Source organism: Oncorhynchus mykiss, chromosome 22, assembly GCF_013265735.2.
Source record: "Oncorhynchus mykiss isolate Arlee chromosome 22, USDA_OmykA_1.1, whole genome shotgun sequence".
Classification (NCBI taxonomy): Eukaryota; Metazoa; Chordata; class Actinopteri; order Salmoniformes; family Salmonidae; genus Oncorhynchus; species Oncorhynchus mykiss.
The window spans coordinates 11577353-11604191 of NC_048586.1; the positions used below are offsets into that span (position 1 = coordinate 11577353).

At 43.6% G+C, this 26839-nt stretch overlaps 1 protein-coding gene across 1 annotated transcript in view; it reads right to left on the reverse strand.

Moving 5' to 3' along the window:
* tns1b (tensin 1b) overlaps nt 1-26839 on the reverse strand; it is a 304662-nt gene that overhangs the window by 90445 nt on the left and 187378 nt on the right. The window contains exons 4-5 of the mRNA XM_036958729.1: nt 23698-23736; nt 5034-5075 (exon numbers count right to left, since the gene is read on the reverse strand). Coding sequence (XP_036814624.1) covers nt 5034-5075; nt 23698-23736 — 81 coding nt within the window. The remainder of the gene's footprint in view (nt 1-5033; nt 5076-23697; nt 23737-26839) is intronic.

Genomic DNA, 26839 nt, shown 5'->3' on the forward strand with positions numbered 1-26839 from the left:
CAAGTCAGATATAGAGCTTTTTTTTTGTCTTAAAGGGGCAGTGTTGTATTTTGAGACAGGCTTGAATAAGCTAAGTAGCCAATAGGCAGAGGGTAGCATCATTTGTCTGATTCTCTGCAATAATGGTTTGGGAATAATAATACATTGTATTTTGTAAAGTGGTTTCTTGCATCAAACAACACAACAACATTTTCAGTCACCTCCTTGTGGATAAACAGATGAATGTCAAGCCCTGCATGTTTTTCAAAAGTCTCATGGAATGTAGGCCTACATTGAACACCACACATTGGCAGCTACTGTAGGCTGAATGATAGAACAGCTATTTCCATGTTAAAATGTTATGGGAGGCATTTTCTCCATAGTTTTTTTATGGAAGGCCAGTGATAGGCCTACATTATGATCAAATAGCCACAGTAGTCTACTTGGCCACTGTTAAAACTGTCACTTAAAGCAGGTACAGCCCCAGTGTTCACAATAAAGTGCGCTGGAAGTTGCACAGAACTTTCACAATGTTCAATTTTGCACTCAGCAGATGTGCAATTTGCTCAGTGCCTAAAAAAAATTGAGGGAACATTAGTCATAAGTCTCAATCTGTAACGTGATACTTCCTTTCTCAGACTAAATAAGACCCATTCCAAACCCAAAAGGAAACGTGTCATAGGCAACCTATGCTGTATGCTTGGCTTTAAAACTTGCATGGCTGGCTCTGTACTGGATACTGAATAGACCATAAAAAAAACATTAATTCACAAATGCAAACATACAACATACAACACAAATGTAGTAGTAGCAACTAATACAGACAGTCTCTCTCATTGTATGTGTGTGCACGTGTGTGGGTTAGTTCATGCATGTGTACGTGTGTGTGTGCGTGCATGCACGCGTTCCTTCGTTTATGCATGTGTTTACATGTGTGTGTCTGTGCGTGTGTGTCTGTGTGTGTGTGTCTGTGTGTGTGCACATGTTTGTACGTGTGTGTGTAACAGCAGGACAAAGCTCAAAGTGTCTCACTACCCCCTGAGGTTGTGTGGTCAGTGATACACCATCATATGGAATTCAGCTGAAGAGAGACTAAACGTTTATTTGGATCAACGCAGAGTGCAATTACTCATACACAGCTGTGACTGGATCACCGTGTGTTTGCATGTACACTGCATATTGCATTCATTTGTTCAGTTTCTTTGTGTTTATGTGTATTTGGTTATGTTCTTTTATGAATGAACACAATAGATGAGTGTGTATGTAGGGTACCAGTCAAAAGTTTGGACACACCTGCAGGGTATTTCTTTATTTTGACTATTTCCTACATTGTAGAATAATAGTGAAGACATCAACACCATGAAATAACACATATGGAATCATGTAGTAACCAAAAAAGTGTTAAACAAATCAAAATAGATTTTATATTGGAGATTCTTCAAAGTAGTCATCCTTTGCCTTGATGACAGCTTTGCACAATCTTGGCATTCTCTCAACCAGCTTCATGAGGTAGTCACCTGGAATGCATTTCATTTAACAGGTGTGCCTTGTGAAAAGTTAATTTGTGGAATTTCTTTCCTTCTTAATGCGTTTTAGTCAATCAGTTGTGTTGTGACAAGGTAGGGGTGGTATATAGAAGATAGCCCTATTTGGTAAAAGACCAAGTCCATATTATGGCAAGAATTATCACTTTTAGGGAAGATCCAGATGCAGACAGTGTCGAAGTAACAAAAGTGTATTACTAGAACAGGGGGCAGGCAAAACGACAGGTCGAGGGCAGGCAGAGGTCAGTAATCCAGATCAAAAGTCCAAAAGGTACAGAACGGCAGGCAGTCTCAGGGTCATGGGCAGGCAGAGGTCAATAAAACAGTGTGATGTGAAAAGCTACAGAATGGCAGGCAGGGTCAGGGCAGGCAGAATGGTCAAAACCGGGAAAACTAGAAACCGACAGGAGCAAGGGGAAAACCGCTGGAGGTCTTGCCGAACAAAACGAGCTGGCAACAGATAAACAGAGAACACAGGTATAAATACACTGGGGATAATGGGGAAGATGGGTGACACCTGGAGGGGTGGAGACAAGCACAAAGACAGGTGAAACAGATTAGGATGTGACAAAGAAGAGCTCAAATGAGCAAAGAGAACGACAGTCCATCATTACTTTAACACATGAAGGTCAGTCAATGTGGAAAAATATTCAAGAACTTTTAAAGTTTCTTCATGTGCAGTTGCAAAAACCATTAAGAGCTATGATGAAACTGGTTCTCATGAGGACCACCACAGGAAAGAAAGGCCCAGAGTTACCTCTACTGCAGAGGATAAGTTCATTAGAGTTACCAGCCTCAGATTGCAGCCCAAATAAAGAAACCACTACTTAAGGACACCAATAATAAGAAGAGACTTGCTTGGGCCAAGAAACACGAGCAATGGAAATTCTACCTGTGGAAATCTGTCCTATGGTCTGATGAGTCCAAATGTGCGATTTTTGGTTGCAACCGCAGTGTCTTTGTGAGACGCAGAGTAGGTGAACGGATGATCTCCTCATGTGTGGTTCCCACCGTGAAGCATGGAGGAGGAGGTGTGATGGTGTGGGGGTACTTTGCTGGTGACACAGTCAGTGATTTATTTCAAATTCAAGGCACACTTAACCAGCATGACTACCACAGCATTCTGAAGTGATATGTCATTCCATCTGGTTTGCACTTAGTGGGACTATCATTTGTTTCTCAACAGGACAATGACCCAAAACACACCTTCAGGCTTTGTAAGGGCTATTTGACCAAGGAGGGTGATGGAGTGCTGCATCAGATGACCTGGCCTCCAGAATCACCAGACCTCAACCCAATTGAGATGGTTAGGGATGAGTTGGGCCGCAGAGTGAAGGAAAAGTAGCCAACAAGTGCTCAGCATATGTGACTCACCACATGGATTCGGTCTTATGTAGCAACATTTGAATATTTTTTTTTTACATTGAATAAAATTAGAGACTCATAGCTACAAAATGGTATATCATACACTGCATTTGAGGAAACACTGAGAAAGTAATTAGGCTTTGAAAATTGATCTACTTGAAAACTCACTTTTGAGTCTTTCAATGTTTTTGTACAACTATTGGAGAGCCCTTCTTTGTCTACACCCATTCAGCATTGTTCACACCCCTTTAAGCCTTAGCTCCACCCATTTCTTTAAGTGTTGATCCAACCATTCTGTACTAACTTGCCAGCTACTTCCAGACACCTAAGAGAGAGAGAGAACAGCTCACGGAACATTAATCGCCCTATCAATTGTGCGTCGCCCCACGGACCTCCCGGTCGCAGCCGGTTACGACAGAGCGAACCCAGAGTCTCTGGTGGCACAGCTGGCGCTGCAGTACAGCGCCATTAACCCCAGAGAACACCCACTCTGACCATTTTACTCGCCCTAGCAGAGCTGGTTAGGCTTTTTTCATGTTATCCAGAGTGCTGGTGACTGTAACTGTGCTGCTGGCAACAATTGAATGATGCTTTGTTGCTGACGTTTACTGACACCCGACATATTGAACGGGTTTTGAGCGTTCAAAAATGCTATAGTTATTCTGCGCTCTGGCACACTAAGACGAGAGTCTTTTGTTAAGAAATGTAGCTAGGTAAATAATGAATCCCAATGCATGACATAACGTTAGTTAGCGAGCCAGCCAACTAACGTTAGTTAGCTAGCTAACAGTACACTTTAACTAAAATGAAAATACTTTGTCAAAATTAGAGTCTTTTGATAAGACATGTAGCTAGCTAGGTAAACAGCGGGAAGGTTGCACTTTTTCTGTGTTTAAACCAACTAGGCTCATAATTTAACAATTGTATTTGTATTTACAGATGGCATACAAGTTTGATATTAAGGCACATGAAAAGTCACATATTCGAGAAGTTATTTCTGCCAAAAAACTGTAAATTTTTTTTGTTTACGTTCAAACAGCTCTCCTGTGAAGTTGTGACTTGCGACATACGCCTAGTTTCCTGAATTGGGTCACATATGTGGGAACTCCTTCAAGACTGTTGGATAATCATTCCTCATGAAGCTGGTTGAGAGAATGCCAAGAGTGTGCAAAGCTGTCATTAAGGTGGCTACTTTGAAGAATCTCAAATATAAAATAGTTTGTTTAGTTTAACACTTTTTTGATTACTACATGATTCTATATGTGTTATTTGATAGTTCTGATGTCTTCACTATTATTCTACAATGTATAAAATAGTACAAATAAAGAACCCTGGATTGAGTAGGTGTGTCCAAACTTTTGACTGGTAATGTATATTTTGCATATATCTGTTGTTTTTACCTGAGCAACCAAAAGCCAAAAGTATTGTGCATTGTTAATTAAGAGCTTAAAGTCTTGGTCAAGATTATTGGCTTGTATCACAATGATAATAACACAATGGAGCAAAAGCATTCCTCATCCTACCTACTACCTGGCATGAGGACTCCTTGCTGTCCCCAGTCCACCTGGCCGTGCTGCTGCTCCAGTATCAACTGTTCTGCCTGCGGCTATGGAATCCTGACCTGTTCACCGGACGTGCTACCTGTCCCAGACATGCTGTTTTCAACTTTCTAGAGACAGCAGGAGTGGTAGAGATACTTTTAATGATCGGCTATGAAAACCCAACTGACATTTACTCCTGAGGTGCTGACTTGCTGCACCCTCGACAACTACTGTGATTATTATTATTTGACCATGCTGGTCATTTATGAACATTTGAACATCTTTGCCATGTTCTGTTATAATCTCCACCCGGCACAGCCAGAAGAGGACTGGCCACCCCTCATAGCCTGGTTCCTTTCTAGGTTTCTTTTTAGGGAGTTTTTCCTAGCCACCGTGCTTCTACACCTGCATTGCTTGCTGTTTGGGGTTTTAGGCTGTGTTTCTGTACAGCACTTTGAGATATCAGCTGATGTACGAAGGGCTATATAAATACAATTGGTTTGATAAATTTGATCCCTCTCTTAACGGTTTGTGTTGTTTTAGCTAGAAAAATGAAATAACACACACCCAACCAAATATAATATAAGATGCAGCTCAAACTCACCATAGTCTCTACATACTTCAGGGGTATGTCGTTACCAGGTGCCTAAAAGAGTAATGGGAGAGAGAGAGAGAAAGGGAGAAAAGAAGGAGAGAGAGCGAGAAAGAGAGAGAAGGTGAGACCACTGTAAATACAGTATACAACCTGCAATGGGGAAGCTTGGTTGTGATAACACCTTTTATAGACTGTTTGCATTAGCACTGTTTTATATACAAAACTTCACACTTGAATGGCCAATATCCTTACTATGGGGGGGGGGGTTAGGCTGTATCACATCCGGCCGTGATTGGGAGTCCAATAGGGCGGCACACAATTGGCCCAGCATCGGATTTGGCCGAGGTAGGCGTCAATGTAAATATCTGACTTGCTTAGTTAAATAAAGGTTACATAAAAAAATAAAAAAAGATTAATAAAAAATAATTCTGTGCCAATGTTTATCCCACAGTATGTGTCATAATCCGACCTGGGGCAAACATTTTTCTTTCAATTACTAATATGCAGTTGATTTAGCTCCAGAACCAACAGCGCCAAAAATGCAAACCCCACCCAATGTAATTGAAATAAAAACAAATAGTATTTTGACCCAGGTCAATCTTCTGTCATGTCATATTTCTATAGTGTTTTGTCTGAAAGGGTGCTTTTCGAGGACCTAGAATTCCTTACTGACCGGTCTGGGTAAAAGTGGAGCTGGTATACGCCTTGAGTGCGTAGGAGCATCCATAAAACCTTTGAGGTAAATATTTACACTAGGGCCTCTATTTTCAGCTGGCGTTAAGGCGACGCTAGTGTCAAACGCACGCTCTTTGGCAACTTTGACCAGCGCTATGCTATTTTCCAACCCCTACTTTCCACTTTCATCTGTTGGACCTAACTGTCAAATCGTAGCGATCAGCTTGAAGCCTGGCTATTTGCCTGTTAGTTTACCTTTCACGTGGCAAAGTCACTAACAGGCGATGGTGATGGTAGGCTAATCTTATTATTTGGGCAATGTCCAATAATCGAACATGCAGTGCATTTAAAAAAATGTCAATGCAAGGTATGTCGACAAATATGTCCATGTTGAAGCCAATAAAAACAAACTAGATTGGCTACATGTTTGTTATAACTAGGCTTATTGTAGGGTTACTGTATTTATTTAATAAACTATCTTCAATGGATGGGACAAACATCCATGCCTCCTGCCAGAGAGCCCTGAGGCCTATTCGTGCAAACATAGCCTTATGCTCATGGAATGATAGAGGTGATTTATGATATCATGCTTCTGACCTGATCCAATTTAGAAATATTGTGACTGTTTTAAAAAAGACATGGATTGTTTTTCATTTAATTTGATGAAAAAACAATCTCATTAGAAAGATTAACCATCCGTGGGTTTATGCTGAGAAAGCAAATGGCTCAATTGCAATGCAATTTTGTCTGCTATTTCGGGAGAAGTGCAAAAATGATCTGTAAGATGGTTCAATGATGTTTGTATGTTTATAAAACATTTTGGATCAGTATAAAGGGGAGGGGGTATTCCCCATTTCTCTATATATTGGATCTTTGTCAAGCTCCTGTGAAAAGTTAGCATTTGTGTAAAACTAGTAGTCTAAGATGCCTTGTCTGTATTATACGCTCACGGGAAGCAATTACAGTGGCTTGCGAAAGTTTTTTTACAACTTGAAATTAAAATATACTTTTTGGGGGTTTGTATCATTTGATTTACACAACATGCCTACCACTTTGAAGATGATAAATATGTTTTTCTTGTGAAGCAAGAAAATTTGAGCGTGCATAACTATTCACCCCCAAAAAGTCAATACTTTGTAGAGCCACCTTTTGCAGCAATTACAGCTGCAAGTCTCTTGGTGTATGTCTCTATAAGCTTGACACATCTAGTCACTGGGATTTTTGCCCATTCTTCAAAGCAACACTGCTCCTGCTCCTTCAAGTTGGATGGGTTCCGCTGGTGTACAGCACTCTTTAAGTCATACCACAGATTCTTAATTGAATTGAGGTCTAGGCTTTGACTAGGCCATTCCAAGACATTTAAATGGTTCCCATTAAATCAGTCGAGTGTTGCTTTAGCAGTATGCTTAGAATCATTGTCCTGCTGGAAGGTGAACCTTCGTCCCAGTCTCAAATCTCTGGAAGACTAAAACAGGTTTCCCTCAAGAATTTCCCTGTATTTAGCGGTGTCCATCATTCCTTCAATTCTGACCAGTTTCCCAGTCCCTGCCGATGAAAAACATCCCCACAGCATGATGCTGCCACCACCATGCTTCGCTGTGGGGGTGGTGTTCTCAGTCAGGGTGATGAGAGGTGTTGTGTTTGCCCCAGGCATAACGTTTTCTCTGATGGCCAAAAATATCAATTTTAGTCTCATCTGACCAGAGTACCTTCTTCCATATGTTTGGGGAGTCTCCCACATGCCTTTTGGCGAACACCAAACGTGTTTGCTTATTTTTTTCTTTAAGCAATGTCTTTTTTCTGGCCACTCTTCCGTAAAGCCCAGCTCTGTGGAGTGTATGGCTTAAAGTGGTCCTATGGACAGATACTCCAATCTTCGCTGTGGAGCTTTGCAGCTCTTTCAAGGTTATCTTTGGTCTCTATGTTAACTCTCTGATTAATGCCCTCCTTACCTGGTCCATGAATTTTGGTGGGCGACCCTCTCTTGGCAGGTTTTGAAATTTTGATTTGTTTAACACTTTTTTGGTAACTACATGATTCCATATGTGTAATTTCATAGTTTTGATGTCTTCACTATTATTCTACAATGTAGAAAATAATAAAATAAAGAACCCTGGAATGAGTAGGTGTGTCCAAACGTTTGACTGGTAATGTATATTATGCATATATCTGTTGTTTTTACCTGAGCAACAGAAAGCCAAAAGTATTGGGCATTGTTAAGAGCTTAAAGTCTTGGTCACGATTCTTAGAGGCTATTTTGAAGAATCTCAAATATAAAAAACATACACTTTTTGTTAAGGGTGTGTACTGGAAGGGGAAGTCAGGTGCAGGAGAGCAGAGTGTAGTGAACAGGCACACTTTTTATTCCGGTCCAACGAAAGCACAAAAGTACATAAAGTAAAGTACATGTGCTTAAACATGGTACATAGACAAAAAGTATGGCACGTAACAATACCCACGTAACATAAATACAATTTCACACAAAGACATGGAGGGGAACAGAGGACTAAATACATGCAGTGTGATTAGGGAATGAAAACCAGATGTGTATGGAACAAGACAAAACAAATGGAAATATGAAAAATGGAGCGGCGATGGCTAGAAAGCCGGTGATGTCGACCGCCGACTTCGGCGGAAGTCGTGACACTTTTTTGGTTACTACATTATTACATATGTGTTATTTCATAGTTTTGATGTCTTCACTATTATTGTACAATGTGGAAAATAGTAAAAAATAAAGAAAAAATGTGGAATGAGTAGGTGTGTCCAAACTCTTGACTGATACTGTATTTGTTTTAATAGAACATTTTATACATTTAAAAAATAAATATATATATTTTATATATAATTTTATTTAAAAAATTTAACCCATTTTTCTACCCAATTAGTAAATACACTCTTGTCCCATCACTGCAACTCCCGTACGGACTCAGGAGAGGAAAAGGTTGGGAGCCATGTGTCTTCCGAAAACACAACCCTGCCAGTTGCACTGCTTCTTTACACACTGCTCGCTTAACCCAGAAGCCAGCCGCACCAATGTGTCGGAGGATACACCATACAACTGGCGACCGGGTCAGCGTGCATGCGCCCAGCCTGCCACAGGAGTCGCTAGAGCGTGATGGGACGAGGACATCCCGGCCCGGCCAAAACCTCCCCTAACCCGGACGAAGCTGGGCCAATTGTGCCCCGAGTCTGGGTCTCTCTGACATGGCCGGCTGTGACACAGCCCGGGATCAAACCCGGGTCCCTAGTGATGCCACTGCGGTGCAGTGCTTTAGACCTCCGTTTCACTCGGGAGACTCTGTAAATACACAACTTGAAGCAACCACATATTTAGCCATGGACCATGTTCTGATTGGCCAGTGAGGTATAAAGCCTTGACACAATTTGTTCATTTATCAAAACCCAGTCGTTTTGCGTCACCACCAGCTACTGCGCACATAATTTCAGTTGTGAAAATACAGATACACACCCTGAAATCTGTAGCCAGCACCAAGTTTGTGAAAATAGTGCCCTAAGAGACACATCTCTTCCGTTAGCCCAGCCCAGAGACCATCTCCATCCCCACTGCTGCAGCACACCCATCACAACCATTTACAGCCATGGAGAGAGTGAGAGAGAGAGAATGAGAGAGTGAGAGAGACAGAGAGCGAGAGAGAGAGAATAAGGAGAGGGTGAAAGAGAGAGGAGAAAGAGAGTGGGGAGGAGAAAGAAGAAGAGAGAGGGAGAGAGTGAGGCGGGGGAGGGAGAGAGAGAGAGGGGGAGAGAGAGAGAGAGGAGGAGAAGGAGAGATAGAGAGAGAGAGAGAGAGAGAGAGAGAGAGATGTCCAAAAACATTGTTTATTTATAATGACCCAGGCCTCAAGGAATCCATGATGTCATTGGTCAGGGTGGCTCTGGCTAGCTTCAAATTGTTAGAGTGATATGAGGAGCCAAGGAGAGGGGCGATAGCCTATATACACACAAACTAAGTAAGAAGACCGGAATTCAATAGTAAAGCAGTGCGTATCAAAGCCTTCTGCGCTGGGTTCAAAAAACTAGGACTTGGAACGATATGGGATGTATGATTCAAATGTATAATACAGCTACAGACACCACCACGAAGGATATGTGTGCATGTGTGCAAATTATCCGTCTCATTGACTCAAAGGGTTACAGTTAGGGGTTCATAGTTCACAGAACAGAACAGTTCTAACACTAAGGGAACAGTCCAACACATCATTTGGGGAGTATAGCCTACAAATCCCGCCAAGTTCAGACAGCGCCTGAAAGAGACAATACTTGGTCCTGTGTGGATTATATGGCAAGACTGTGGGGCTAGCAATACCATGGTTGAGGGTTCATTTGCCACAAGGATCACATACACATACAAAACATGTATGCACTGTACTGTAAGTTATTTTGGAGAAAAGTATCTGCTAAGTTTAGTTTAGTTTATTAGTATCCCCATTAGCTATTGCGCGTACAGCAGCTACTGTTCCTTCGGTCCACATAAAATGTACAAATACATGACAAAGTACAGAGACAACAAGAGATAACAAAAATATTATTTACACAGTATTCATATATACATATTCATATTATTATATACAGTACAGTTGAATTAGATATTTAGAAAGAGGAGAGGCACTGGGATACAATACACTACATGACCAAAAGTATGTGGACACCTGGTCGGTCGAACATCTCATTCCAAAATCATGGGCATTAATATGGAACAATTTGACGAACTGACTTGTTGGAAAGGTGGCATCCTATGACGTTGCCATTTTAATGTCACTGAGCTCTTCAGTAAAGCCATTGTACTGTCAATGTTTGTCTATGGAGATTGAATGGCTGTGTGCTCAATTTTATACACCTGTCAGCAACGGGTGTGGCTGAAATAGCCGAATCCACTAATTTGAAGGGGTGTCCACATACTTTTGTATATATAGTGTATGTTAAACTTGTTTCTGCCTGAGTAACCTCTGGTGGCAGAGGATTCCACGATGACACGCCTCTATACATAACTGGGCAATGCATTAAATCTGTTTTTGGTTTGGGTACCGTGAAGAAACTGGTATGTCTGGTGGGCTATGTATGTCTGTTTAAAGTGCATGCAATGCCATGAGGGATACCACACTGTACAAGCTTCCATTGAATAATACTCTGTAGTTCTATTGGATAAGTAACTCTCCAACCATGTGATACAAGTAGTTAGGCATTTTCAACACACAAATATTTATTAAAAAGACCAGAAGAGAAGTAGTCAATTTCTCCACAACCCTCAACCATGCAAGACTATCATGCATGTTGTAGATGTTAGTTCTGTGTGTGGAGATAAGGGGAAGGCGTGCTGCTTTGTTTTAAGCCAGCTGCAGCTTTGCTAGGTCTTTCTATGCTGCACCCGGCAATATTACCGGACAGTAATCAAGATGGGACAAGATCAAAGCCTGAACAATTAGTACAGATCTTTGTGTCAAAAATGCAGAAGAATCTTTTTATAACAGACAAATATCTCCCCATCTTCACAACAACTTTGTCAATATGACTTGGCCATGATAACTGACCATCTTGTTCAATGTTTACACTCTTTCTCCAGTTGAGGTTTAGGTCCAAGAGAATGCTTTGAATCAAAACAATGCTTTTGGTTTTACATGTATTTAAGACCAGTTTATTGTTAATTACACATTCTAACACTGACTGTAACTCCTTGCTAAGATTCTCAGTGAGATCATTGGCTGAAGGTGCTGATGTGTAGAGTGTGCAAATGTGTAAGACAAGTGGGAAATCATTTGTAAAAATAGAGAAGAGTAACAGCCCAAGGCAAGTGCCATGAGGGATACCACACTGTAAAGCGTCCATTGAAGAATACTCTCTAGTTCTTTTGGATAAATAACTCTCCAACCATGTGATGGCAGGTGATGTAAAGCCATAAATAAGTGAGATTTTCTTCAATAAGAAATTAGGATCAATAACATCAAAGGCTGCACTGAAATCTAACGATACAGAATATAACACCATAACCCAAATATGAGGAAAAAGCCAAAAGATCAAAACAACAAACTACAAATAATAAAATACACTACTGATCCAAATGCAGGAGTGTCACGCTATCTCTGGTTGGCCAAGTTGGCTAAATTGTCTCCTCTAGTGAGAAGGTGTGTCAGCTAGGGGACATTTCTTGGTAATGGACAAGAAAACACGTAGTGATCCTCGCAACAGTACAACTGGTCTGTGAATTTGTATCCAGGCCAAATTCCATGGCCAGACATTTTCTTCCCAAAACAACGTTTGGCCACACCGCCCTATTGTAATAGAGAGCCTGGAGTCTAGTTACCGAACAAAGGCCTGTGTGAGATCATACTGTACACACACATACTGTAAACATCTGTGTGTGTACAGTACACATGCTTTTACATGGTTTTCATTGTGTAGTGTCACAGTATGTAGAGGTCCAACTCACAAAACACAGCTGGTTAGTAGAAAGACAGATGTGGAATGGCAGTGAAATGGTATTCTAGCTATAATGTTACACCGTGAAAACTATGACAAAACAGACAGAGGCTCGGTATGAAGTCGAAAGTTAGATCGACAGGTGTGATGTTGTAGACTGGGTTTATTGTGTCTTATAGAGGAGTTGGGACAACATAGACTGGGGGTATGAGGTCATAGACATTGAGCTGGAAGGTTAGAGGCATAATATGTGATGTCAGAGAGACTGTTGGTATGATATCATAGAGACTGTGTGCATATGAGACTGACTGTGTGTGTGGTCCCATAAACTGAGCGTGCAAAAGGACATAGAGACATGTGGGTATGAGATCATAGAGACTGATAGGGTATGAGGTCATAGAGACTGAGTGGGTATAAGGTCATCATAAACTAGATTCAGCCGCGGGCCGATTTGTTATTTCGCGGATGGTCATAATGACAAATAATTTGTAGACAGCAAATTGACTGAAGAAGTCCAAACAGATACAATATTTGAGTAAAACATAATAATTTCAAACCTTGCTTACATTTGTAAACGATCACATAGATTATGTGTGGGAATACTTTGGATCAGATTTCCTAAATTAAAATAACTTAGAGATTTGCTGGTGTTCTTACAGTTTTTTATGTCTAACAATAAATAACTAAAATATACAGTATACATACATTTTTTTGCCCAGAAAATGTGGGGGACCAAATAAAATCACACGTGGGTGTCACGCCCTGACCATAGTTTACTTTGTATTTTCTATGTTTTGATTGGTCAGGGTGTGATCTGAGTGGGCATTCTATGTTTCATGTCTTGTTTGTCTATTTCTATGTTCAGCCTGATATGGTTCTCAGTCAGAGGCAGGTGTTCGTCATTGTCTCTGATTGGGAACCATATTTAGGTAGCCTGGGGTTCACTGTGTGTTTGTGGGTGATTGTTCCTGTCCTATGTGTCCCTGTGTTCACACTATATAGGCTGTTAGGGTTTCGTTACGTTTTTGTTTTGTAGTATTGTATTGGAGATTCGTGTTTCGTATTATTAATAAACATGGATCGTAAACCACACGCTGCATTTTGGTCCGACTCTCCTTCACATATAGAAAACCGTTACAGAATCACCCACCACCAACGGACCAAGCAGCGTGTCAACAGGCAGCAACAGCAGCGTAAAGAGGAATGGACATGAGAGGACGTTTTGGATGGCATGGGCTGTTACACTTGGGAGGAGATACTGGCTGGAAGAGATCGCCTCCCATGGGAACAGGTGGAGGCACTTAGGAGAGCAGAGGCAGCCGGAGAGAGGAGCCGGCGATATGAGGGAACACGGCTGGCAAGGAAGCCCGAGAGGCAGCCCCAAAAATTTCTTGGGGGGGGGCTAACAGGGAGTATGGCTACGCCAGGTAGGAGACCTGGGCAGACTCCCTGTGCTTACCGGGGGGCTAGAGAGACCGGACAGGCACCGTGTTATGCAGTGGTGCGCACGGTGTCTCCAGTGCGGGTGCATAGCCCGGTGCGGTATATTCCAGCTCCGCGTGTCGGCCGGGCTAGATTGAGCGTCGAGCCTAATGCCATGAAGCCGGCTCTACGCAGCTGGTCCCCAGTGCGTCTCCTTGGGCCGGCTTACATGGCACCAGCCTTGCGCTCGGTGTCTCCGGTTCGCCTGCATAGCCCAGTGCGGGCTATTCCACCTCGCCGCACTGGCAGGGCGACCGTGAGCATTCAACCAGGTAAGGTTGGGCAGGCTCGGTGCTCAAGAGCTCCAGTGCGCCTGCACGGTCCGTTTTTTCCAGTACCACCTCCACACCCCAGCCCTCCGGTAGCAGCTCCCCGCACCAGGCTTCCTGTGCGTGTCCTCGGCCCAGTACCACCAGTGCCAGCACCACACATCAGGCCTACAGTGCGCCTCGCCTGTCCAGCGCTGTCGGAGCCCTCCTCCTCTCCAGCGCTGTCGGAGTCTCCCGCCTGTTTAGCGCTGTTAGAGCCTTCATTCTCTACAGCGCTGCCGGAGTCTCCCGCCTGTTCAGAACTGCCAGTTAGCATAGAGCTGCCAGTTAGCATAGAGCTGCCAGTTAGCATAGAGCTGCCAGTTAGCATAGAGCTGCCAGTTAGCATAGAGCTGCCAGTTAGCATAGAGCTGCCAGTCTGCAAGGAGCTGCCAGTCTGCAAGGAGCTGCCAGTCTGCAAGGAGCTGCCAGTCTGCATAGAGCTGCCAGTCTGCAAGGAGCTGCCAGTCTGCAAGGAGCCGCCAGAGCTGCCTGTCTGCAGGATGCCGCCAAAGCTGCCAGTCTGCAAGGAGCCGCCAGAGCTGCCAGTCTGCAAGGAGCCGCCAGAGCTGCCAGTCTGCAAGGAGCCGCCAGAGCTGCCAGTTAGCATGGAGCAGCCAGGGCCGCCAGTCAGTATGGAGCAGCCAGGGCCGCCAGTCAGCATGGAGCAGCCAGGGCCGCCAGTCAGCATGGAGCAGCCAGGGCCGCCAGTCAGCATGGAGCAGCCAGTCAGCATGGAGCAGCCAGAGCAGTCTGCCAGCATGGAGCAGCCAGAGCTGCCAGTCAGCATGGAGCAGCCAGAGCAGCCAGTCTGTGTCGACCAGTCTCTTCCAGATCTGCCCGTCGTCCAGACTCGTCCAGATCTGCCCGTCGTCCAGACTCTTCCAGATCTGCCAGTCGTCCAGACTCTTCCAGATCTGCCAGTCGACCAGACTCTTCCAGATCTGCCAGTCGACCAGACTCTTCCAGATCTGCCAGTCGACCAGACTCTTCCAGATCTGCCAGTCGACCAGACTCTTCCAGATCTGCCAGTCGACCAGACTCTTCCAGATCTGCCAGTCGTCCAGACTCTTCCAGATCTGCCAGTCGTCCAGACTCTCCCAGATCTGCCAGTCGACCAGATTCTCCCAGATCTGCCAGTCGATCAGATTCTCCCAGATCCGCCAGTCGACCAGATTCTCCCAGATCCGCCAGTCGACCAGATTCTCCCAGATCCGCCAGTCGACCAGATTCTCCCAGATCCGCCAGTCGACCAGGATCTGCTGAAACCGCCAGCCAGCCAGGTTCTGGTAGTTTCTACTACCTGCCTGGGCTTCCTCTCAGTGCTGAGCTTCTTCTCAGTGCTGAGCTTCCTCTCAGTGCTGAGCTACCCATCTGTCCCGAGTTACCTCTGTCCCGAGCTGTCCCTCTGTCCCATGTTATCATTGTGGTGGGTAACCTATTTAGGGACGTTTAGGAGGGGGATTAAAACTGTCATGGAGTGGGGTCCACGTCCAGCGCCAGAGCCGCCACCGCGGACAGATGCCCACCCAGACCCTCCCCTATAGGTTCAGGTTTTGCGGCCGGAGTCCGCACCTTGGGGGGGGGGTACTGTCACACCCTGACCATAGTTTACTTTGTATTTTCTATGTTTTGATTGGTCAGGGTGTGATCTGAGTGGGCATTCTATGTTTCATGTCTTGTTTGTCTATTTCTATGTTCAGCCTGATATGGTTCTCAGTCAGAGGCAGGTGTTCGTCATTGTCTCTGATTGGGAACCATATTTAGGTAGCCTGGGGTTCACTGTGTGTTTGTGGGTGATTGTTCCTGTCCTATGTGTCCCTGTGTTCACACTATATAGGCTGTTAGGGTTTCGTTACGTTTTTGTTTTGTAGTATTGTATTGGAGATTCGTGTTTCGTATTATTAATAAACATGGATCGTAAACCACACGCTGCATTTTGGTCCGACTCTCCTTCGTATGAAGACGAAACTCGTTACAGTGGGCCAAATTCAGCCCTCGGGCCACCAGTTGAGGAGCCCTGTCATAGAGACTGAGTGGGTATACTCCAAGTCGATATTAATGTAATAATAAGAAATTCCCCTCAACCATTCCCACAAATTGAGGAAAACAAATATTTTTTCCCATTCATCCCCACTGTAAAAGAGCCAACTTCGTCGTCAATTTATTTTGTTCTACAGAAATAACAAAACACGCCAAAAAAAGCTGCTGTGTTGTTCAATGTACATAACCAGCTATGTGTGAAAACATTTCATCACAGGTAAGACATTAACTATTTTTAGCTGTATCGTCCGTTTGTTTGTGTTGTTGGTCTTGGCTAGCTTAATGTTCTGGTAGGTAGCTAGCTAGCACTCACTCATGTTGCTGCCAGCACCATTATGAAAAGGGGAATGAAAGATACCGGTACAACATTACGTTTTCAAAATAGTGAGGAAAGTCGGGAGCAGGCAGTGTTAATAAGTAATCTTTAGACATGTTGTACTTTTCATAAATGTAGTTTTGTAATTTACTAAAACAAGCAGACAAGAAAAGTGCGTTTGGAAAAGGTCAAGTTTTTGCTGTGAGCCAATGGGGCGACCTAGGTAACCTCATATTGTTTTCTCCACAGGCGGGCATGGCCGCGACGTTCTGTCTAATACCGACTGGGACTATGAGGTCAGAAAGACTGAGTATGTATGAGGTCAAAGGGACTGCGTGTGTATGAGGTCATATAGACTGAGTGGGTATTAGGCCAGAGAGAATGTGGGTATGACGTCATAGACTGAGAGGGTATGAGGTCAGAGAGACTAGGTGGGTATGATGTCAGAGAGTCTAGAGACTGAGTGTGTAATAGGGTGTCATAGAGACTGAGTGGAAGGTCATAAAGACAGAGTGGGTATGAGGTCAGAGACTGATGGGATTTGATGTCATAAAGACTGAGCGGGTATGAGGTCAGAGAAAGGCCTGGACACCTGTCTTAATCACATGCAATTGCAGTGTGTCTGTGATAAGTGTGTCTGTGACATAAACATGTAAGGCCAGTATTCAGTCCATGTGCAACTCACATGGACTGTACATAGAGCCTCCTTTGATAGATTCACATAACTCAAATAATTATAAGTCACCCTTGGAAGCGCCCAAGAAGAAAGGTACAGTGTAGGGAGTTTCCCAGTGTGAGGACACAAATATACCCAAACAGAGTCTCCTTGGAAATGACACACAGCTAAATATAATCACCAGGCCAGCTCATTTAGATGCCACATCTCTAGCGAAATCAGCTAGAGTTGGCCAGTCTGGATCCAAACTAGGAGCTAAACTTTGTGTGTGTGTGTGTGTGTGTGTGTGTGTGTGTGTGTGTGTGTGTGTGTTGTGGGCAGACTCATGGCCCAGGGTATGTACTACATCTCTCATCTCTTTCTCCCTCCTTCCTCCCTGCTCTCCTTCCTCCCTCCTTCCTACTCTCCTTCCTCCCTCCTTCCTACTCTCCTTCCTCCCTCCTTCCTACTCTCCTTTCTTCCTCCTTCCTACTCTCCTTTCTTCCTCCTCCCTCCCTCCTTCCTACTCTCCTTCCTCCCTCCTTCCTACTCTCCTTCCTACTCTCCTCCCTCCCTCCTTCCTACTCTCCTTTCTTCCTCCTTCCTACTCTCCTTCCTCCCTCCTTCCTTCCTACTCTCCTTCCTCCCTCCCGCCTTCCTACTCTCCTCCCTCCTTCCTTCCTACTCTCCTTCCTCCCTCCCTCCTTCCTACTCTCCTTCCTCTCTCCCTCTTTCCTACTCTGCTTCTTCTCTCCTTCCTTCCTACTCTCCTTCTATCTTTATTATATCCCTATATGGTCACCTCAATGTTTTTGCTAGACCATGGTGCTCTTTTGAGATTTCAAAATACATACTGTACCATCTGCGTTGGTCTACGTTGTATGAATACATCCTGCACAGTCACAATATATAAAAACTCCTCATGATGCTGTGTGTATATGTGTCAATTGAACTGTTGATACTAAAACGTTGATTGCCAATTAATTTTGTTTTTGGTCTGAGCAATGTCGTTCCCAGTTTTCTTTAATGAAAAGGAGAGATGAAAAGCATGGGTGAATGCAGAATCACAGGCTATTTACCCCTAAATCATTTTGGAAAGCCTAATTTGCGAAGTTATGAAACACGTCGAAACTTATACGTTTTTTTAAGGGTTTTCACATTCTTTGCATGACATTCTTCAGATTTATGCCCCAATGAAAATTCCTCAATCCATGCAGGTTCAAAAATGTATCCCATCAAGGGAGCATGTGCTTTCCTTTACATTTATTACTTGGGATTGGAAAAAATGGCCTGTTTCATTCTCACGTGTTCTCCCATAATCATTTGTTTCTAGACAGAAAGCAGTATAGTTATGGTAGAGAGGGAAAATGTACAATCGACGAGTTGAGTAAAATGATCTAACGCTACACTGCCTCCTGCTGGTGAGGATAGGAACTGCAGCCTAAATACAACGCAAGGCTACTGGATTTCAGGCCTAACCAATCTCTAGTGTCAAACTCATTCCATGGAGGGCCGGAAGTCTGCTGGTTTTGGTTATTTCCTTTTCATTTGTGTTCAAAGAAGACTCAGACAACCAGGTGAGGGGAGTTCCTAACTAATCATGACCTTAATTAACCAATCAAGTGCAAGAAAGGAGTGAAAATCTGCGGACAATCGGCCCTCTATAGAATGATTTTGACACGTGCTCTAGACCCTACCCTCTTGACAGTTGTGTAGATCTGAAAGGATTGGATGGGTGTATTTTATGGCAGAAATGTCACCTTTCAGAACTACATGAAGTGAGTACTGGGGTTTACCGTCTAGGGGCTGTCTGGACAGCCTTCAATGTTTTAAAAATGGAACTTTAACCCCCCTGCCAAGCATGATTTCTTAAACCACGGAGCTCAAGACATCTTTCAACTTCTCACACACGAATACACTTTTATTTATGCTTCTGTCAACAACATTGAACATTTACCTTAGTTTTGGCACAATCATGAGGGAGGCAACAGAAAGAAACTGTTTGTTTACTAAAATAAGGACAGGATGGCTGTTTGGCAGGAGACAAGGTAGATGTGAGTTTCCTGTCAAAGCCCTCTTATGTCTGACACCTAAAAAGGCAATGCTGTTTCGCCTGTCTCAAAGCTGCATCCAAGCCAATTACAGGTTGATTTAAAACCCTAGGTTGACGTCCAGACAATGCTGAATATGTGATGCTTAATAAATAAACAGCCCTTCAAATTCCTCATGGACTGTTAAGGGAGCTACCTGGCACTGTCCCCAGTATTAATAATATAATAGTTGGTGGGCGAATATCACAGACATACTGCACACACGTACACATGCTCAATTCCATTTCCACAAACAACCAAATACAGAAAATGAAAGAAAACATTTATTTCAAGTAAGTGAATGGAGACAGAGACAAACACGCACACTTATAAAAAGTAACACACAGGCACAAGCAATAGGTACAGTCGCTCTGACAGACACAAATTTAAACATGCAAACATACATTTTAAATACACACACATTCCCCCCTAACACACAAACTGTATCAACACCAACACACACAGGCACAATTTACCCACACACGCAAACATCTGCTAGTCTCCCATGCTTAGCAGCCCCATCTGCAGCATTTCACAGAACATGGTTTAGAAATGTAAACATAAACGATGATGGAGAGAGGAGGGGGAGGTGGGCTCCCTGGTCTTTAGCTCCCACTCATACACAATTCTGGGCCCACGATCTCATGGTGGGTTTCTATGGAAACAATCTAATGCTGGAATTCAAAACTGAGCCACGCAGAGCTGTGGGAACCTCCTGAGCCAGCAGTGTCCATAAACGACCTCTGACCTCTCTCAAAGTTTGCACTAGGACCCGGACGGACGGAGGTCACACGCAGGCCAGCCAGATCGACCCATCCCAAATGGACTCTTCAGCTCTCTCTGTTACATAACACATGACATTCTGGTATGCACGAGAGACTAGGGTTCTGTGATTATAAACAACTGTGGGGGACGACGAAGACACACCAGTGGGGACGGAGTGATGCTAGTCTGCTCATTCTCACTCAGTTTGGAATGTGTTCTCTCTTTCCTCTCTCTCTCTCACCCTTTCTTTCCCTTCTCTCTCCTGTCTCATGTCCTATTATGGCTAACAGGGTTTGGTCACTGATACAACCACAGCATACACAGATGATGACATAACCCAATGGCCCGATGAGGACTTCCATGACTTCCAATCTGAGCCAAAACTATGAGGGCTCTGTGTTTTCCCCCATTGTTTGTTTTCCTGTGTACAAATATGCCTAGCTGTCTCTCGCCTTGTATATTTGGACGGGTCAAAGAGAGAGTGAATCAAAACGTTCCTGAAGAGAACAGTTCTACACGCAACTCAGTGGAGTCCAGCTGTATCCATATACTACACAAAGCACACCATTGGCTGTTTTACCTAAACTCTTGTCCTCCAGGGACTTTCATTTTTGAAGTCAAGGCACTTATTGTGAAGAAAAAAAAGAATGTTAACCAGAAAAATCTTTCATATGGCCTAGCTTCAGCTGACACATGCACATTAACACACAATCAATACTTGTCATCAATACTAGTTGACATCTTTCAGTTCATTATATAATGTGTATGTACAGCTGGTAAAAAGAAACATCCATCTTTCACTTGGCATATACAACATGGATGGCCAACCTTACTTGCTTCCCATGTATATGCACATGCCTACGAGATAGGAATCACATAATGTTATGGGGTACTTGGTCCTGTCCTGTATACAGAACGTAATATGGCATATCAGCCAAGTATGTGCAGCTGTAAACACTGGGCTAATTGAAAAGATCTTGCCCATCTCTGCGCCACAGTTAGAGTCATTACACAGCAATGCACTGGCACGATTCCCCAGCCGTGGTTTGTGTTGGTTTTGTGTGTGTGTGTGTCTGGATGACGTAGGTGTCGGAGGCATTGACTGAGAAACAGCTTTGAGTGGATGCAGGTAAACACAAGCCTGAGGGGATTGTATAAAGGTGTATGTGAATCATTACGTGTGTGAGTGCTGCATGTGTATGTATGTCTGTGCGTGTTTCAAACCTAAAACCAGTTTACTATGTTCTGCTCTCTCTCTCTCTGTCTCTCTCTCTATACTCTCTCTCTCTCTCTCCACACTCTCTCTCTCTGGGAAATGAAATTGCAGGCCCAGCGTTAGTTAACATGAGGGCACGTCTCAGGAATGTACTACCCAGCATGCCCCACTCTACGCCATGCACCTCCAAGCATGGGAGCATGGGAGTCCCGCTGGGGGAGCTATCGCCTCATCACTCACTCTGAGGACATCCTTATCGCACCATGATCAAACCAGAGCTTCCACTTGACAGCTCACATTGGACACCCCACTCTCCAACACACTGGAGTCCACAGAAACATATTGATGCTATTGATCTCTATGCTGTAGTGTCGGCTCTATAGGCTACATCCCTTTGTTGGTTACGTCCTAACTATGTATTTCTCCCTCACATAGGGTACTGTACTTGACTTCACTATATGGACCTCACTCTCACACACTCTTCCTAACATGACAGTCACAGCATCCGCATAGTGTTTTCGTGTACTGTAGTGTACCTGTAGTGTACCTGTAGTTAAAGACTCATATTCTCTGGTGTGTGTCTCCCAACACACCAAATCACTAGAATCACAATAAGTGACTTCATATGTAAAATACTATGTTAATTGAACCCCTCATCATTTTAGACATGAAGCGATTCATGGTGATCTTCCCTCTGTTCTGCACCTAGACAACACAACTGTCGAAATCAGATCTCTCTCTCTCTCTCGCCCTCTCTCTTTCTTCTAGAGGTGAGGAATTCACCAAACATGGAGCTGCCTGGGATGGGAGGAGAGAAGCATCCTTCAGCCAGAGAGAAAACACACACAAGCATGCACACACACAAACACACACACACACACACACACACACACGCACACACACACACACACACACACACACACACACACACACAAGCGAACACACATACACACACAATTTATCCTATATACAATATACTTTGCACTTCACAACAGCTTTGCTACTATTTTACTTACCTATGGCTCATACAGTACCACTGTGTATAACAATCAAACAGCACATTTTAGTTCTTCCCAACCTAATAACAAATAATTAAGTTTGGAGAACGCTAATAAACTGCCATGACATGGAGTGGAATGCAGTGTTTTTTCTGCAGGGTTCTGTTAAATGTATGATCCAGAATGGAAAAGAGGGGTGAGTATAAGAGGTACAGGAGCGGTGTTTTATCAAGAAAAGTGGTGTGGGGGTGGGAGGTAGGAAGTAGAGCCCTAAGAGGGTAATCCCTCAGCAGCTATCCACTTCCTCCACACACACAGACGCACACACACACACACATCAAACGTAAAAGAAGTAGCCAATCATGAGTCATGTAGCAATCACTCTAAAATCCATCACTCTGCCTAGTTAGAGACTGCATAGCCTACTTACTCATGAAATGAAGCAAAATCAGAGGGAGAAAATAATGTATGCAAACCAAACATCTGTACAAGCAAATGGTACGAGTGTGAAGTTGTGGTATTTTCTCCTGTTTCCTGCTCTCTGTAAGGCCCTTTCGTCCAGCTGGACTCAGTTTCCTCTGGTAAATACTGCCACTGTTGTCCTTGAGAACCATATTTTGTTTTCACAACACAGCTGCTGTAAGCCTCCTGAGTAGCTTGCCGCTGTGTGTGTGTGTGTGCGTGTGTGTGTGTGTGTGTGTGTGTGTGTGTGTGTGTGTGTGTGTGTGTGTGTGTGTGTGTGTGTGTGCACTTTTTCTCTTCTCGGTCGTAAAAAGACCATATGTCAGTGAATGTTTTACATCTTAGCTAATTAACGTTTAAGTGGGCAATCAGCAAGATGTTGGGTGTGATGTCTACCTCTGGGGTGAGTTGTCTTGGCATAGGGAGAGAGAGAAAATTACATGGAGGGCCATTTCACAAAGTGAAACTCCCCTGTAGATGACACACTGGGGAAGGAAAATAGATGAACCCCCTACTTTTGCCCTCAGAACAGCCTCAATTCGTTGGGGCATGGAGTCTACAAGAAGTCGAAACTGTTGAGCATGAACAACCCAGCAGCGGTGAAGTTCTCGACACAAACCGGTGCGCCTGGCACCTACTATCATATCCTGCTCTTGCCCATTCACCCTCTGAAAGGCACACGTACACAATCCATGTCTCAATTGTCTCAAGGCTTAAAAATCCTTCTTTGACCTGTCTCTCCTTCAACTACACTGATTGAAGCGGATTTAACAAGTGACATCAATACGGGATCATTGCTTTCACCTGGATTCACTTGGTCAGTCGTTGGCATGGAAAGAGCAGGTGTCCTTAATGTTTTGTATACTCAGTGTACATTGCAGGCCACTCTGTCTTTCCAAGGATTAGAGTAAATGTATACACGGGACGTGCAGAGAGGGCAAATAATTCCACATCCAACAGAGAATCTCAAACCCAGACCAAAAAAGGTAATGCAGCAACATGATGTTGTTTTTATTGCCCTTGCTCATTCGCTTGATTCCCAGAACCCATTCCCTGGATGTTTGGATGGCATTCTGAAGAAGAGATTACTCCACAATACATACAATACACACACTATTACTGACAGATTTACATTGAGCAATTATATATATATATATATATATATATATATATATATATATATATATATATATATATATATATATTTTTTTTTTTTTTTAAATCTTACCAGCTCATAGTTAGTGGCAGGAACACAGGATGAAGACACCTGGAAAAGAAAATGAAGAAAATGTTGTATGTTGCAGATTATGCGTAAGCATACAGTATACAGACAGTTGATACCTGCTTTAAACTCTCAAAATTTGACCTGTGTGATCCTGAGCATTAGTCCTTTGTTTTTACTGTATGCTTCAATATAGTATATAGTACATTTCCCAAAACTAGTACATCTTATGAATGTGTATCAATGTGTATGTGTCTATAGGTATATCACAGGAAGAATATGACAATACCCTAGTGATCAAAATGTCTTAACAGAGATACAGACAACAGACCTAAGAGATGCTGTACAGTTCATTTTAGAATAGAATGATTGGCCCAGGCTGAGAGGCTGGGAAAACAATACGTTAGCATTGAGCTCTGAGCCAACCTCAATGGACAATATAATAACAATTTCCAACTGTGTAACAGTATGCAACAAGTGAAAGGTAGCCTATCTGCTAACTCCTAGCAGCAGTTAACTAGCTTATCTTAGCACCAGAAAGTCAATGATGTCTAAAGGCGATTGTGAAGCCTACTGAAACCCATGATCTGCCAAGGTTGGCGCTAACCTCTAATCCGATTAGCGCTCTAATGGCTGCGACAATCAATCCCAGAGTTCCCGAGCAGAATCACGAGGACTGCGAGGGGGTAAACAGGAAGAGGATAATAACGAGGGACTCAAATAGAACACTGAGGTGAACCGTTTCCACATGAGGACCATCAGCCAAACAGTAAGTTGTCAGTGATGTTCCCTTCCTAAAAAAGTCCTTAATTTTCAAACAAAAGACTATTGTTAGGAAAGGCTAAATTAGAAACAGGAGACAGTAACTCCGATTCAATCAGCTGTTGACCTTTTTCACTTGCTCATCTCTATCTCTCTTTGCCTTACACCCCCCCACCACACACACACACACACACACACACACACACACACACACACACGTTCTCTCTCTTGCTCTCGTAACAGGGCCGTCCGTCAATGCTGGACCACTATCTCTGTTTTAGTGCTAAAAGGTCAGCTGTAGGCTATCGGGGCTGTTAGCCTTTAAAAGCCCTGTCATACACAGAGGCAAATCCTTGACTAATTGTCCCTTGCGGTGTGAACAGAAGACTTATGGGTTCTTGGGGTCTGCTTTATGTTTACGCTAAAGCTAGCACATTCCTTTCTGTCCACATAAAAAGCCTGAACAGTCTCTAACAGTCCACACCAAAACTCCCCAAATGTTGCTTCAGGCAATGTAAAGCACCGCAAATAAATACAATGGGACAAATCTGTCACGGCAGAGAGTAAATCAAGGATTATCCATCGCTAAGCCCATACAGTGGTTGATCTGCAATTCTAATACCGAGCGTGCTACTTCTTTGTACTGTAAGCAAAAGCCTCTTTCCATAGCGCAGTTGTTTTCACAATGCATGGCAGCAACGACTCAATGCTTAACTCCCTCTATTGTGTCTGTTTCTGATTTCTTTGTTCATAAATCAATGGAGTTTTATTCGTGAAGCTATAAATGGAATGTGCAGATTTTCTAAGCTGACTAAGGCATTACCTTAAAACGTTGGGACAGTGAAGGTATAACTGCGACAGTGGTCACTAATTTGCAGTGAAGTTTCACAAACGCACAAGAGGTCTACACAAATTCACCTGAATGCCCATTGGTCCTTACAACAAAGCAATCTCAAGATCTTCAGGGAGCTCAAAGTCAACTGGATGTTTTCAAGCTAGAAATTCACACTGGACATTGCTAGTGTGACTATACAGCCAATACACACGTTGATTGGATCAAACTAAAAGCATCACTGGACGGTAGCCATTGGGGTGTGAGTCGGCTTATTGGATTCACAAGGTTATATCAGATGCGTGGGTCACGTTGGGTCATCAAAGTCCTTGTCGTTTTGGAGGCCATTACTCAAAACCCTGATGGAATAGAGGAATGCGGACTGTAAACAGGAAAGCATTGCTATCTGATACCAGAAAAAAATAGGTGCATAGTAGTTAGTTGAGCATGTATAGAATGTAGCATTCGTAGGGAACTATTTAAATACAGTGTAACCCAAAATAAATGCTGTATCTCTGACTAATGACTGACTGTAACCAGATAAATCAAGTAGCATGAGGACAGCTCCATGGAATGCCACTTGTCTCTTGGGAAAGGCTGCGCATATTTAGAGGTGCTGTGAGTTGACAAAGTACAGTATCTCAGCCTGGTTCAAGTCTCCACACTGTTACCCTCCTCAAATCACCTCAACCATGCCTGCCCATGTCTGCACCTTACCCCCCAACCCTCCTGTTCACTCCACACACTGACAGCTGCCCCCTCCATGCCTCTCAGCTCATCCAAGGACTCCAAGGGGCCTGGGGAATGTCTGAGCCCCGCTGAGGTGCCCATCTGAGGTGCCCATCCCATCTCATCACATGGCCCCCACTTCACCCCCAGGCTCTTGCTGCTAATAGTTAAGTCCACCTGCAATCAATAACCACTCCGACACCTTGTGGGTTTCACCCGAAATTCCCGCCCATTTCCACTTGCCCTGCAATCCTCCATGACCCTCCCTTGAGTAATGAATTTTCAGGGTCGGATTGGTATCGAGGATGTGCTTATCGAGGTTGCCGTGAAGGGCATATGCTGGTGGGGGAATGGAAAGTGGTCTTTGGGATTGGTTCACAAATCAGTTACACTTGACAAGTGTGTTAAAGCAAGTGCTCTATACTGAGGATTAACAAGGCTAAGGGCTAAGGCTAATCTCAGTTAAATATCCTAATAGGCAGCAGTGGCATGTATTCATTGACACCAAGGGAAGCTCCCCGCCCCCCCCCCCCCCCCCCCCAAAAAAAAAAAAACAACGTGTAGGCTATCATTTGGGTACTGTCTGGTACAAACGAGTATCACATTGTACCAGAGTCTAGGTCATAAACAGAAACAACTTGAATTGTTGCATCTCGTTGTGTTGTTGTCCTCCGGTGGCTGGCTAGCTAGCTAAATTATCCATGGATGGAGATAGGGATTTGGACTTGTGGTTTTACTTAATTCTCCGTACTGGCCAATTATTATAACGACGATTCTGATCCAAGCATTAGTTCAATATGTAGCTAGCTGTAGAAGGCTAATGAT